We start from the raw sequence: 14,637 nt of genomic DNA, 5'->3' as shown, positions 1-14,637 counted from the left end.
GGCTGGAGTGGAGAAGACTGTTGAAGTGTTGATTTAACCTTAGAGGTAGGCTGGAGTGGAGAAGACTGTTGAAGTGTTGATTTAACCTTAGAGGTAGGCTGGAGTGGAGAAGACTGTTGAAGTGTTGATTTAACCTTAGAGGTAGGCTGGAGTGGAGAAGACTGTTGAAGTGTTGGTTTAACCTTAGAGGTAGGCTGGAGTGGAGAAGACTGTTGAAGTGTTGATTTAACCTTAGAGGTAGGCTGGAGTGGAGAAGACTGTTGAAGTGTTGGTTTAACCTTAGAGGTAGGCTGGAGTGGAGAAGACTGTTGAAGTGTTGGTTTAACCTTAGAGGTAGGCTGGAGTGGAGAAGACTGTTGAAGTGTTGGTTTAACCTTAGAGGTAGGCTGGAGTGGAGAAGGCTGTTGAAGTGTTGATTTAACCTTAGAGGTAGGCTGGAGTGGAGAAGACTGTTGAAGTGTTGATTTAACCTTAGAGGTAGGCTGGAGTGGAGAAGACTGTTGAAGTGTTGATTTAACCTTAGAGGTAGGCTGGAGTGGAGAAGACTGTTGAAGTGTTGATTTAACCTTAGAGGTAGGCTGGAGTGGAGAAGACTGTTGAAGTGTTGGTTTAACCTTAGAGGTAGGCTGGAGTGGAGAAGACTGTTGAAGTGTTGATTTAACCTTAGAGGTAGGCTGGAGTGGAGAAGACTGTTGAAGTGTTGGTTTAACCTTAGAGGTAGGCTGGAGTGGAGAAGACTGTTGAAGTGTTGATTTAACCTTAGAGGTAGGCTGGAGTGGAGAAGACTGTTGAAGTGTTGATTTAACCTTAGAGGTAGGCTGGAGTGGAGAAGACTGTTGAAGTGTTGATTTAACCTTAGAGGTAGGCTGGAGTGGAGAAGACTGTTGAAGTGTTGATTTAACCTTAGAGGTAGACTGGAGTGGAGAAGACTGTTGAAGTGTTGATTTAACCTTAGAGGTAGGCTGGAGTGGAGAAGACTGTTGAAGTGTTGGTTTAACCTTAGAGGTAGGCTGGAGTGGAGAAGACTGTTGAAGTGTTGGTTTAACCTTAGAGGTAGGCTGGAGTGGAGAAGACTGTTGAAGTGTTGGTTTAACCTTAGAGGTAGGCTGGAGTGGAGAAGACTGTTGAAGTGTTGATTTAACCTTAGAGGTAGGCTGGAGTGGAGAAGACTGTTGAAGTGTTGATATAACCTTAGAGGTAGGCTGGAGTGGAGAAGACTGTTGAAGTGTTGGTTTAACCTTAGAGGTAGGCTGGAGTGGAGAAGACTGTTGAAGTGTTGATTGAAGTAAATGAAGGTTTTGTTTGTTGTTATGTTCCACTGAGAAATTGTGGCAGAGGTAAATACAGAATGAATGTGTAGCTGTGTTCAAGTGAGAAGATCGTCACGTTGTTGCCGTAAACTAAAACGGGCTTATTTTGTCATGGTTAGAATGTTATTTAGTGTTCATTAATATAATTATAATTTCTATAGTATTCAGAAGTTAATGACCCCTCATGTTAACAGACTGTCTAATTATCCGCAATATGTTTGTTTTGTCTTCAGAGAAGAAAATCGCGTTACCAAGATCTGGACTTTGAAGTAAGTCAATTTACTGGTTGGTAAAGTGCATGCTTCAGGCTTTTGTTGTTACACTGAGCATTTGTGTTCGCCCTACCCTTTAATTTACTACTGTTGTTACACTGAGCATTTGTGTTTGCCCTACCCTTTAATTTACTACTGTTGTTACACTGAGCATTTGTGTTTGCCCTACCCTTTAATTTACTACTGTTGTTACACTGAGCATTTGTGTTTGCCCTACCCTTTATTTTACTACTGTTGTTACACTGAGCATTTGTGTTTGCCCTACCCTTTCATTTTACTACTACCTTGTGTAGCACTTAAGCTTATTGGAGTAACATGGTTTTGACACAAAACAGATGTATTGATGTGTGGCGTAGTTAAGGTAAAAGCAACGCTGTCAATCTAAAGCCGTACAGGGCCGCCAGCAAATCTCCTCTGCTCATGTTGTTCCCCTCCATCTCCTACATACATCCATCGGCTATGAGTTGATTTGAAAACTGTTACCCTTTATGAGGTCACATGCACATTTCACACCTGACTTCTGCACTTTTTCTATGGAAAATATGACATTGGCTGACAGCCCAAGACACAAATGTCTCACACCACTTTTGTGGGTTTATTCCATTTCTCCATCAAATTTGTGTCATCTGACTATTCTGCATAAATGCAAAAGGTAGATTTGATAATAAAATTGGCCATAAATTATATGTTTTTACTCAACTGGCTTACATTATATGCAAAACAATCCTTAAAAGACATTGTCCCCTTTAATATGTCTCAGGCTTGCTGTAATACCAGTGGCAGATGAAATGCTATTCAGAAAGGTGTACTGGTTGGAGAGGACAATACATTACATTATAATCTCCATCCTATTATTGGCTTTCATTTACAAACCAAAAACCAACCCCTTGCCATTGCAGAAAGTCATGCACACCAGGAAAAGACACATGGAGCTGTTCCAAGAACTGAATCAGAAATTTCAAACCCTGGATCGATTTCAAGACATACCAAATATGGGCAGCATGGTGAGTAATAATACCAGGAACAGGAAATCAGCAGTAACAGGAAATGGTGAAGGGCAGAGGGAGATGATTGGTCAGTGGTCGTCTGTTGTAGACCAATTACAGAGCTGGAGAAGATCCAGGTGGGGTGATTGGTTCAGTGACATGGCCCTATACCTAACAGGCCTGCCAGCTGCTACTGGTGAGGGTGTTCAGTGACATGGCCCTATACCTAACAGGCCTGCCAGCTGCTACTGGTGAGGGTGTTCAGTGACATGGCCCTATACCTAACAGGCCTGCCAGCTGCTACTGGTGAGGGTGTTCAGTGACATGGCCCTATACCTAACAGGCCTGCCAGCTGCTACTGGTGAGGGGTTCAGTGACATGGCCCTATACCTAACAGGCCTGCCAGCTGCTACTGGTGAGGGGGTTCAGTGACATGGCCCTATACCTAACAGGCCTGCCAGCTGCTACTGGTGAGGGGGTTCAGTGACATGGCCCTATACCTAACAGGCCTGCCAGCTGCTACTGGTGAGGGGGTTCAGTGACATGGCCCTATACCTAACAGGCCTGCCAGCTGCTACTGGTGAGGGGTTCAGTGACATGGCCCTATACCTAACAGGCCTGCCAGCTGCTACTGGTGAGGGGGTCAGTGACATGGCCCTATACCTAACAGGCCTGCCAGCTGCTACTGGTGAGGGGGTCAGTGACATGGCCCTATACCTAACAGGCCTGCCAGCTGCTACTGGTGAGGGGGTCAGTGACATGGCCCTATACCTAACAGGCCTGCCAGCTGCTACTGGTGAGGGGGTCAGTGACATGGCCCTATACCTAACAGGGCCATGGCTGCCTACTGGTGAGGGGGGTCAGTGACATGGCCCTATACCTAACAGGCCTGCCAGCTGCTTCTGGTGAGGGGGTTCAGTGACATGGCCCTATACCTAACAGGCCTGCCAGCTGCTACTGGTGAGGGGGGTCAGTGACATGGCCCTATACCTAACAGGCCTGCCAGCTGCTACTGGTGAGGGGGTTCAGTGACATGGTCCTATACCTAACAGGCCTGTCAGCTGCTACTGGTGAGGGGGTTCAGTGACATGGCCCTATACCTAACAGGCCTGCCAGCTGCTACTGGTGAGGGGGTTCAGTGACATGGCCCTATACCTAACAGGCCTGCCAGCTGCTACTGGTGAGGGGGGTCAGTGACATGGCCCTATACCTAACAGGCCTGCCAGCTGCTTCTAGTGAGGGGGTTCAGTGACATGGCCCTATACCTAACAGGCTATACCTAACAGGCCTGCCAGCTGCTTCTAGTGAGGGGGGTCAGTGACATGGCCCTATACCTAACAGGCCTGCCAGCTGCTTCTAGTGAGGGGGGTCAGTGACATGGCCCTATACCTAACAGGCCTGCCAGCTGCTTCTAGTGAGGGGGTCAGTGACATGGCCCTATACCTAGCAGGCCTGCCAGCTGCTTCTAGTGAGGGGGTTCAGTGACATGGCCCTATACCTAACAGGCCTGCCAGCTGCTACTGGTGAGGGGGTTCAGTGACATGGCCCTATACCTAACAGGCCTGCCAGCTGCTACTGGTGAGGGGGTTCAGTGACATGGCCCTATACCTAACAGGCCTGCCAGCTGCTACTGGTGAGGGGGTTCAGTGACATGGTAACAGGCCTCAGTGCTACTGGTGAGGGGGTTCAGTGACATGGTCCTATACCTAGCAGGCCTGCCAGCTGCTTCTAGTGAGGGGGGTCAGTGACATGGCCCTATACCTAACAGGCCTGCCAGCTGCTACTGGTGAGGGGGTTCAGTGACATGGCCCTATACCTAACAGGCCTGCCAGCTGCTACTGGTGAGGGTGTTCAGTGACATGGCCCTATACCTAACAGGCCTGCCAGCTGCTTCTAGTGAGGGGGGTCAGTGACATGGCCCTATACCTAGCAGGCCTGCCAGCTGCTTCTAGTGAGGGGGGTCAGTGACATGGCCCTATACCTAACAGGCCTGCCAGCTGCTTCTAGTGAGGGGGGTCAGTGACATGGCCCTATACCTAGCAGGCCTGCCAGCTGCTTCTAGTGAGGGGGGTCAGTGACATGGCCCTATACCTTACAGGCCTGCCAGCTGCTACTGGTGAGGGGGTTCAGTGACATGGCCCTATACCTAACAGGCCTGCCAGCTGCTTCTAGTGAGGGGGTTCAGTGACATGGCCCTATACCTAGCAGGCCTGCCAGCTGCTACTGGTGAGGGGGGACGACGACGACGACGACTAGTCTCTAGTTGAGAGACCCTGTCTGAGAGAGGGTAGGCATTATCTAATTTAGGCAGTCTGCAGATTCACTCCTCTCCTACTTCTCAACCATATTAAAGGAGAAGGTCCAAGGTCCCTCTACTCGGACAAGGATGCAAAGAATCGAGAAAAGGATCCTGCTTGGCTCTCTTTACCACCACCCAGCAAATTGGGGGGGGCAAAGTTAAGACTATGTACCATAGATGTATTGAAGAGAGCCGCTGTGAGATGGTTGTCTGTCGTGGTAGTCCATCTGAATTAGAGTTCATCCATTCAAATCCAGATGTGTATCATTCAAGAGACCAGACATGGTCATTCATGATTGATCACTACTGAGTGAATGCTTTCTGCATTGCTTTCTGCACTGTATCCTGGGAAATTGGCCTGTTGACCAAAACACACTCAGGCCTATTGTTGTGTAAGAATAGTGTCAGCTCTGCGGCATGCAAGTAGGCAGGCAGGCAGTTAGCCCCTCGGCCTGCCATGTCATGTAATCTTCTCTCTCTTCTCTCACATTTCAATCAGCCCCACTGCACAGTGTAATTCTCTGCTTGTTGCTTAGTAACCACCACAAGGACATTTATATAGAAAACTACATCCCTTTGTTTTTCTTTTTTTTTCTTCTGGAATAAATGTACTGCAGTATTTGCTGGGCTGGCTGAATAAATGTACTGCAGTGCTGGCTGGTCTAGTTGAATAAATGTACTGCAGTGCTGGCTGGTCTAGTTGAATAAATGTACTGCAGTGCTGGCTGGTCTAGTTGAATAAATGTACTGCAGTGCTGACTGGGCTGGCAGATTAAATGTACTGCAGTGCTGGCTGGGCAGGCTGAACAAATACACTGCAGTGCTGGCTGGGCTGGCTGATTAAATGTACTGCAGTGCTAGCTGGGCTGGACTGGCTGATTAAATGTACTGCAGTGCTGGCTGGGCTGGCTGATTAAATGTACTGCAGTGCTGGCTGGGGTGGCTGATTAAATGTACTGCAGTGCTGGCTGGGCTGGCTGATTAAATATACTGCAGTGCTGGCTGGGCTGGCTGATTAAATGTACTGCAGTGCTGGCTGGGCTGGCTGATTAATTGTACTGCAGTGTTGGCTGGGCTGGCTGATTAAATATACTGCAGTGCTGGCTGGGCTGGCTGATTAAATGTACTGCAGTGCTGGCTGGGCTGGCTGATTAAATGTACTGCAGTGCTGAGTGGGCTGGACTGGCTGATTAAATGTACTGCAGTGCTGAATGGGCTGGACTGGCTGATTAAATGTACTGCAGTGCTGGCTTGGTTGGCTGATTAAATGTACTGCAGTGATGGCTAGGCTGGCTGATTAAATGTACTGCAGTGCTGGTTTGGTTGGCTGATTAAATGTACTGCAGTGCTGGCTTGGTTGGCTGATTAAATGTACTGCAGTGATGGCTAGGCTGGCTGATTAAATGTACTGCAGTGCTGGTTTGGTTGGCTGATTAAATGTACTGCAGTGCTGGCTGGGCTGGCAGATTAAATGTACTGCAGTGCTGGCTGGGCTGGCTGATTAAATGTACTGCAGTGATGGCTAGGCTGGCTGATTAAATGTACTGCAGTGCTGGCTGGGCTGGACTGGCTGATTAAATGTACTGCAGTGCTGGCTGGGCTGGCTGATTAAATGTACTGCAGTGTTGGCTGGGCTGGCTGATTAAATATACTGCAGTGCTGGCTGGGCTGGCTGATTAAATGTACTGCAGTGCTGGCTAGGCTGGCTGATTAAATATACTGCAGTGCTGGCTGGGCTGGCTGATTAAATGTACAGCAGTGCTGAGTGGGCTGGACTGGCTGATTAAATGTACTGCAGTGCTGAATGGGCTGGACTGGCTGATTAAATGTACTGCAGTGCTGGCTGGGCTGGCTGATTAAATGTACTGCAGTGCTGGCTAGGCTGGCTGAATAGCTGGCAGGCTCCAGAGCTACAGACAACATTAGTGACCATTGTGTGTTCCCTGACTGCATAGTAACAGCTCCGATAGCTCGCTGTCCTATTTGACTCCGTACTAGTCTCTTTGTGAGTGTCAGTGAGAGTACATCCAGATTATGGGAACAGAACGGCACACAGCCAGACACAGTGGAAGCTCGTCCTCTAGTCCCTCTTCACCGTTATTCAGCTGGAAGGGAACGCACTATTCATTTGATTTCTTCCATGATATAATCTAACCATATTATTCACATTTGGGATACTTATCATTACCTTTTGTTACTTACACTTCTCATAGAACCATTACACCATTAATATGCTCTACCAGAACATTAGTTGAGGTGATCAATGCATAGAGGCAGTACAGCATGATTCAAAGTCTCTGCATAATCCATTGTTTTGCTACACTTTATAATAATTTTCACGGATAATCCATTATAACTTTCATATTAATGTTTATAAATGTTTTAAAGTGATGAAATTCAAATGTATTTATAAACAGTTTATTCATGCTTATTCATTAAAGTTCTTATTAACCAATGTTACCCAATGTTTAAGAAGAAGAACTGTAACCAGTGACAGTGAGGCATGCTCCCTTCTAAGTAATAACCCTCACATATCCCTGTATGTATATATCCCTGACCATATCCTATATATTACATATAAAGTATATGTGGTATAACATATAGTAACAATTTATAGTGAACCATGTTTAGTGACTGTAAGGCATGCTATCTGCTATGTCCTGCTATGTTCCTGTCCATATCTGCTGCTAACCTGTCCCCGTCCCTGTCCTCCCAAGGACAAGGCCATGGCCAACAAGAACCCCTGGGAGAGCTACAACCCAGCCTGTGAGTACCAGAACTACGCCAGTATGAATGCACTAGACCCTGACCCCAAGGACTCTCTGGAGATGACTGCAGCAGAGTGGGAGAAGTGTGTCAATCTCCCCTTAGACGTACAGGAAGGAGACTTCCAGACAGAGGTCTGATCTGATCTAAACAAACCAGGAAATGAGTCCAAAATGGCACCCTTTTCCCAATGAAGTGCACTACTTATGACCAGGTCCTATAGGCCTTATTTTCACCAGTACCCAAAGGGCTCTTTTGAACAGGACTCATAGGGCTCTGGTCAAAAGTAGTGCACTATATAGGAATAGGGTGACATTTTGGATGCACTCCAGGAAGGAGACTTCCAGGAAGTAAAAACCAGGAAGAGGAAAACCAGGAGAAAAATGATAACCAGGACATGGAGGAAAGGGGAAAGGATGTATTTTGCACTGAAAAAATGGACAGACTGTCCTAACAGCCTTGGCCTAGTACATATCTGGATTCTAAAGGAGGATGACAAGGACATGATGTGCCAATACCATTTAAGAGGAAAACACAGAGGACAGGAGGAAAAAATACAACAAAAAATACAACAAAAATCATCAGTGTTACTTTTTGTATTCTCACTAGTGTACTTAGTGCAGCGGGCCAGCCAGGTGGGTGTACAATATTTACCATCATGTGTTTCACAGTACCCATGGTAAGAAGAATTGGTTTCAAAAAGGTGAACATCTTTCTAGATGAATACACCTCAAAAGCTAAATGAAGACATAATACAATGTCAATCCCAGCTTCGTTGGGTCCAGTTTTATATTTCACAAAACTGGACCCTGGAAGCACAATGTATATATTTATGCAGGTTTTTAAAAGTTTATAACAAGTCTGTTTGGCCATTACTATACTTTTTACTTTATAATATAAAATATATATGAGCGAGAGTGGCAGGCAAAGAGGATTTTCTGTCATATAAAAATGAATGTTTGTCAAAGCTACATTCTTCATTGCTTTAAATGCAATAAAGGTAATACTCACTTTTATATGAATAATATATTTCACAAACTTTAATACTGCAGAATCTTGCTTGAAGAATCTCGGCTAAAACTCTCTCATCTGCAGCCCTGTATAAAATATTTAAAAATGAATAATGTTGTATGGTGTAAATAAACTTTTGTCTACATATGTTTTACTTGTGCCAATTTATTTTAATGAGAAAAAAAATGCCAACTTGATCAAGCGTTATAGCGTTATAAAATGTTAACATTTGAACAAGGAATGTAAATAAAAGAGGAAATATGTTCGTACTGCTTCAGAGAACGTGTCAAGTCTATCTGGTGGTCATGCCTTTGTCAGATGCTCTCTAAACCAACAGGTTCTCCTCAGAAGCCCTTGTGCTAACATGCTTTATTTAACCAGGCAAGTCGGTTAAGAACAAATTCTTATTTTCAATGACGGCCTAAGAAACAGTGTGTCGTTCTGCCTGTTCAGGGGCAAAACGACAGATTTGTACCTTGTCAGCTCAGGAGTTTGAACTTGCAACCTTCCGGGTTACTAGTCCAACACTCTAACCACTAGGCTACCCTGCCGCCTCTACACTCTAACCACTAGGCTACCCTGCCGCCTCTACACTCTAACCACTAGGCTACCCTGCCGCCCCATGTGTCCTTTGTCCTGATCTTTTCCACATTCTGATTGTGCCCAAATCTTTTGACAGGTGTAGACATTATAAAGAATCATTGTGATCTTATTGTGATCAAATTTTCCTGACCAATTCCAGAGGTAGTCGGGGTGCATTGTGTCTGGATATCTTACAAGTGTAGACAGATCTGAAATCATTGACAGGTGGCATGATTGACTTATGGTACAACATGTCTTAAAACAAATGCATGTATCTTGTTTTGAAAAACTATTTGTGAAATAATTTACATACAAGTATACCTGTTTACATTGCAGACACTGTGGATGGATCAGAGACATTTTAAAACCATGTGTAGATGCGACAAACCTTGATCAGATAGTGATTGTATCATATTGATCAGATCACGAAACCTACATGCTCGTGCAAGGTGTAAACAAGGCTTATTAAGATGTATTCCATCTGGTTCTGCCATCTTTGCTTTGTTTTTGACCTTCCATTAACAAACCCACATTAGGTTGGACAGAACGAACAGAATGAACAGAACGCACATGTGAAATGAAAGAAGTTAGGTTTACACTTCATACAGTATTCTATCCATAGACAACAAGAATCACCTGACTGATTGGGAATCGCCTCAGGCAGCCAATCCTTTACCACACCCCTAATCAGCCGCGATCCCAAATATTACAAACCCCAATACGACAACAACATATAAACCCATGTCACACCCTGGCCTACCCAAACATATAACGAAAACACAAAATATATTGACCAAGGCGTGACAGAACCCCCCTAAGGTGCGGACTCCCGGACGCACCTCAAAACCATAGGGAGGGTCCGGGTGGGCGTCTGTCCATGGTGGCGGCTCCGGCTCGGGACGTGGACCCCACTCCATTAATGTAATAGTTCCTCCCCTTCGCGTCCTGGGGTAATCCACCCTCTCCGCCGACCATGGCCTAATAGTCCTCACCCAGATCCCCACTGGACTGAGGAGCAGCTCGGGACAGAGGGGCAGCTCGGGACAGAGGGGCAGCTCGGGACAGAGGGGCAGCTCGGGACAGAGGCAGCCCGGGACTGAGGGGCAGCCCGGGACTGAGGGGAAACCCGGTACTGAGAGGAAACCCAGTACTGAGAGGAATCCCAGTACTGAGAGGCAGCCCAGTACTGAGAGGCAGCCCAGTACTGAGAGGCAGCCCAGTACTGAGAGGAATCCCAGTACTGAGAGGCAGCCCAGTACTGAGATGATGCTCAGGCAGGTAGTATGCTCCGGTAAATCCTGGCTGGCTGGCGGAACTGGAAGATTCAGGTTGACAAGCAGATCTGGAAGATTCTGGTTGTCTGGCAGATCTGGAAGATTCTGGTTGTCTGGCAGATCTGGAAGAGACTGGTTGTCGGGCAGATCTGGAAGAGACTGGTTGTCGGGCAGATCTGGAAGAGACTGGTTGTCGGGCAGATCTGGAAGAGACTGGTTGTCGGGCAGATCTGGAAGAGACTGGTTGTCGGGCAGATCTGGAAGAGACTGGTTGTCGGGCAGATCTGGAAGAGACTGGTTGTCTGGCAGATCTGGAAGAGACTGGTTGTCTGGCAGATCTGGAAGAGACTGGTTGTCTGGCAGATCTGGAAGAGACTGGTTGTCTAGCAGATCTAGAAGATCATGGCTGACTGGCGGATCTAGCTGCTCTATGCAGACTGACAGCTCTGGCTGCTTCTTACAGACTGATAGCTCTGGCTGCTTCATGCAGACTGACAGCTCTGACTGCTCCATGCAGGCTGACAGCTCTCTGCAGACTGGCAGCTCAGGCTGCTTCATGCAGACTGACAGCACTTGGCAGACTGACAGCTCTCTGCAGACTGGCAGCTCAGGCTGCTCCAAACAGGCAGGAGGCTCCGGCAGCGCAGGAGAGGAGACAGGCTCTGGCTGCGCTGAACAGGCGGGAGACTCCAACAGCGCAGGAGAGGAGACAGGCTCTGGCTGCGCTGGACAGGCGGGAGACTCCAACAGTGCAGGAGAGGAGACAGGCTCTGGCTGCGCTGAACAGGCAGGAGGCTCCGGCAGCGCAGGAGAGGAGACAGGTTCTGGCTGCGCTAAACAGGCGGGAGACTCCGGCAGCGCAGGAGGGAAGGAAGGCTCTGGCTGTGCTGAACAGGCAGGAGGCTCCGGCAGCGCAGGAGAGGAGACAGGCTCTGGCTGCGCTGAACAGGCGGGAGACTCCGACAGCGTAGAAGGGAAGGAAGGCTCTGGCTGTGTAGAACAGGCGAGGCGCACTGAAGGCCTGGTGCGTGGTGCTGGAACTGGTGGTATTGGATCGAGGACACGCACAGGAAGCCTGGTGCGGGGAGCTGCTACCGGAGGACTGGTGTGTGGAGGTGGCTCTGGATAGACCGTACCGTGCAGGCGCACTGGAGCTCTTGAGCACCGAGCCTGCCCAAGCTTACCTGGCTCGATGCCCACTCTAGCCCGGCCAATAGGAAGGGCTGGTATGTGCCGCACCTGGCTCTGCACCCGCACTGGAAACACCGTGCGCTTCATAGCATAACACGGTGCCTGCCCGGTCTCTCTAGCCCAACGGTGAGCACAGGGAGTATGCGCAGGTTTCCTACCTGGCATAACTATTCTCCCTTCTAGCCCCCCCCCAATAATTTTTTCGAGCTGCTTTTCCGGCTTCCAACCGCGTCGCCGTGCTGCCTCCTCATACCTGCGCCTCTCCGCTTTAGCCGCTTCTATTTCTTCCTTGGGACGGCGATATTCTCCCGGCTGCGCCCAGGGTCCTTTACCGTCTAATTCCTCCTCCCATGTCCAAATCTCCAAGTGGTGCAGCCTCTCCCACTGCAACTGCTCTTCACGATTAACAGGGAGAGTAGGCTCAGGTCTGACTCCTGACTCAGCTACTCTCTCTCTGCGCTCTCCCCCGTTACTTTCGGTTTTCGCTCTGCGTCGCCGTGTTTTCCTTTTTGACTCCATTAGCCTGTAGCCCTCTTCGCACTGCTGAAGCGAAGTGGACGTAACATATCATAGGAGGTGGACGTAACACAACACAGGAGGTGGACGTAACACAACACAGGAGGTGGACGTAACACAACACAGGAGGTGGACGTAACACAACACAGGAGGTGGACGTAACACAACACAGGAGGTGGACGTAACACTCTCTCCGGGTCGGCCGCCCACCTGTCGATTTCCTCCCACGTCGTATACTCCATGCTTCTGCTGTCCATAACGTCGTCCTTTAGCTCCTGCCAGTTTACACGCTGCTCGGTCCGTGAGTGGTGGGTGTTTCTGTAACGGCGTTCTTCGTTTGTGGAAAGAGAGTCGGACCGAAATGCAGCGTGTAGGTTACTCATGACTTTAATGAAAGAATCGTGGTACATGAAAATAACTGAACTAAATACAAAAACAACAGAACGGAACGTGAAACTAATTACAGCCTATCTGGTGACTACAACACAGAGACAGGAACAAACACCCACGAAATACAAAGCGAAACTGAGGCTGCCTAAATACGGTTCCCAATCCAAGACAACAAGAATCACCTGACTGATTGGGAATCGCCTCAGGCAGCCAATCGATCCCAAATTTACCACACCCCTAATCAGCCGCGATCCCAAATATTACAAACCCCAATACGACAACAACATATAAACCCATGTCACACCCTGGCCTACCCAAACATATAACGAAAACACAAAATATATTGACCAAGGCGTGACACAGATATTATTAGGAACAGTCAGAGAGATACTGAACAGAACATTGATATGAGGTAATGGAGACCTACAGTTATTATTAGGAACAGTCAGAGAGATACTGAACAGAACATTGATATGAGGTAGTGGAGACCTACAGTTATTATTAGGAACAGTCAGAGAGATACTGAACAGAACATTGATATGAGGTAATGGAGACCTACAGTTATTATTAGGAACAGTCAGAGAGATACTGAACAGAACATTGATATGAGGTAGTGGAGATCAGACCAGAGAGATACTGAACAGAACAGGTATGACAAAACAGTCAGAGAGATACTGAACAGAACATTTTTACTGGAGCTGAACAGAACAGTTATTATTAGGAACAGTCAGAGAGTTATAAAAGCACTTAGAAACTGGGTGGTTAGAGCCCTGAATGCTGATTGGCTGACAGCCGTGGTATATCAGACCATATACCACAGGTATGACAAAACATTTATTTTTACTGCTGTAATTACGTTGGTAACCAGCTTATAATAGCAATAAGGCACCTCGGGGGTTTGTGGTATATGGCCAATATACCACGGCTAAGGGCTGTGTCCAGGCCGTGATGCGTCGTGCCTAAGAACTGTCCTTAGCCGGGGTTTATTGGCCATATACCACACCCCCTTGTGCCTTATTGCTTAAATATATACTGTTATATGTTGGTGGTGGTATACTGCATATTCAGTAATGGTTTTGATGCAATGTTGAAAAATAGTTCATAGTTAGGGGTCAAATCAGTTATCACATCTCAGTGGAATCCCACATCGTGAACAGATTGTATAGTTTCTTTAGGAATCAAATTAAAAATGACTGGCAGATTTCTGTCATTATTTTAAATACAGGAAGACAGGCGACATAGAGCAGCTATGACTTGCAGTGCAGAAGTGGATGTCCCCATATGTTTTAAATGACTGGCCCCAGAGCCCTTCTACTCTGTCTTCACTGTCACTGTCCTCTGAAATAAATGTCAGGGGTTGTAGATTAGTAGTCATCGCTGCCATCCTTTAATCTGTCACCTCACCTCTTACTCTCCCTGTGTGTCAGTCTAGCAGCCTGCATTCTCTCTCTCTCTCTCTCTCTCTGTCTCTCTCTCTCTCTCTCTCTCTCACTCACTCACTCACTCACTCACTCACTCACTCACTCACTCACTCACTCACTCACTCACTCACTCACTCACTCACTCACTCTCTCACCTCTTCAATACACTGTATCTGATTTCTGACTTTAGCAGCCAGCCAACTTTCCCACTCTAATAGGTTTTATGTGCATGCGCTGTGCCTCCAGAAGGTTAACTGGATAAGATCAGGCAGATTTGGCTCGGGGACTGATGGGAAGGTTGTGTGTGTTTGTCTCTGTGTGGGGGGGGATCTTGTTTGTCCTGTCTGATGGGCCCGGTCTGGCCTAGCCTGCATTACGACAGCAGACACTGAAAGAGCATCAGTGTTACCTCTCAGGGGAACAGACATCCACCCACCAGCAGGAGAAGGAGACAGAGGAAGAAAAGGAGGAGGAGAAGGTGAGCCTACATTATTGAAAGCCTGCCAATCTGATGGGGGAGGAGATGAGGAAAGGAAAAGGAGGTAGGATGTGGAAAAGTCATATGGTCTTCCTGTGGCTGTACCTGACAGTGCTCGACCTCCTCAGGCCCCGCTGGAGG

General features: G+C 47.5%; 1 protein-coding gene across 4 annotated transcripts in view; it reads left to right on the top strand.

Moving 5' to 3' along the window:
• The window catches only part of adgrb3 (adhesion G protein-coupled receptor B3), a 251,581-nt gene extending 242,763 nt beyond the window's left edge, over positions 1–8,818 (top strand). For 3 of the 4 annotated variants that reach the window (XM_065023038.1, XM_065023039.1, XM_065023037.1), the window contains 3 exons: positions 1,544–1,579; positions 2,482–2,586; positions 7,585–8,818. In XM_065023038.1, coding sequence (XP_064879110.1) covers positions 1,544–1,579; positions 2,482–2,586; positions 7,585–7,773 — 330 coding nt within the window. In that variant the 3' untranslated portion in view covers positions 7,774–8,818. The remainder of the gene's footprint in view (positions 1–1,543; positions 1,580–2,481; positions 2,587–7,584) is intronic. The other variant, XM_065023041.1, reaches the window with a different exon arrangement.
• The last annotated feature ends 5,819 nt before the right edge of the window (positions 8,819–14,637 follow it).

This window comes from Oncorhynchus nerka, linkage group LG10 (genome assembly GCF_034236695.1).
Source record: "Oncorhynchus nerka isolate Pitt River linkage group LG10, Oner_Uvic_2.0, whole genome shotgun sequence".
NCBI lineage: Eukaryota > Metazoa > Chordata > Actinopteri > Salmoniformes > Salmonidae > Oncorhynchus > Oncorhynchus nerka.
Note: the sequence above shows the minus strand (reverse complement) of the source record. Positions and strands in the feature narration are given on the sequence as shown.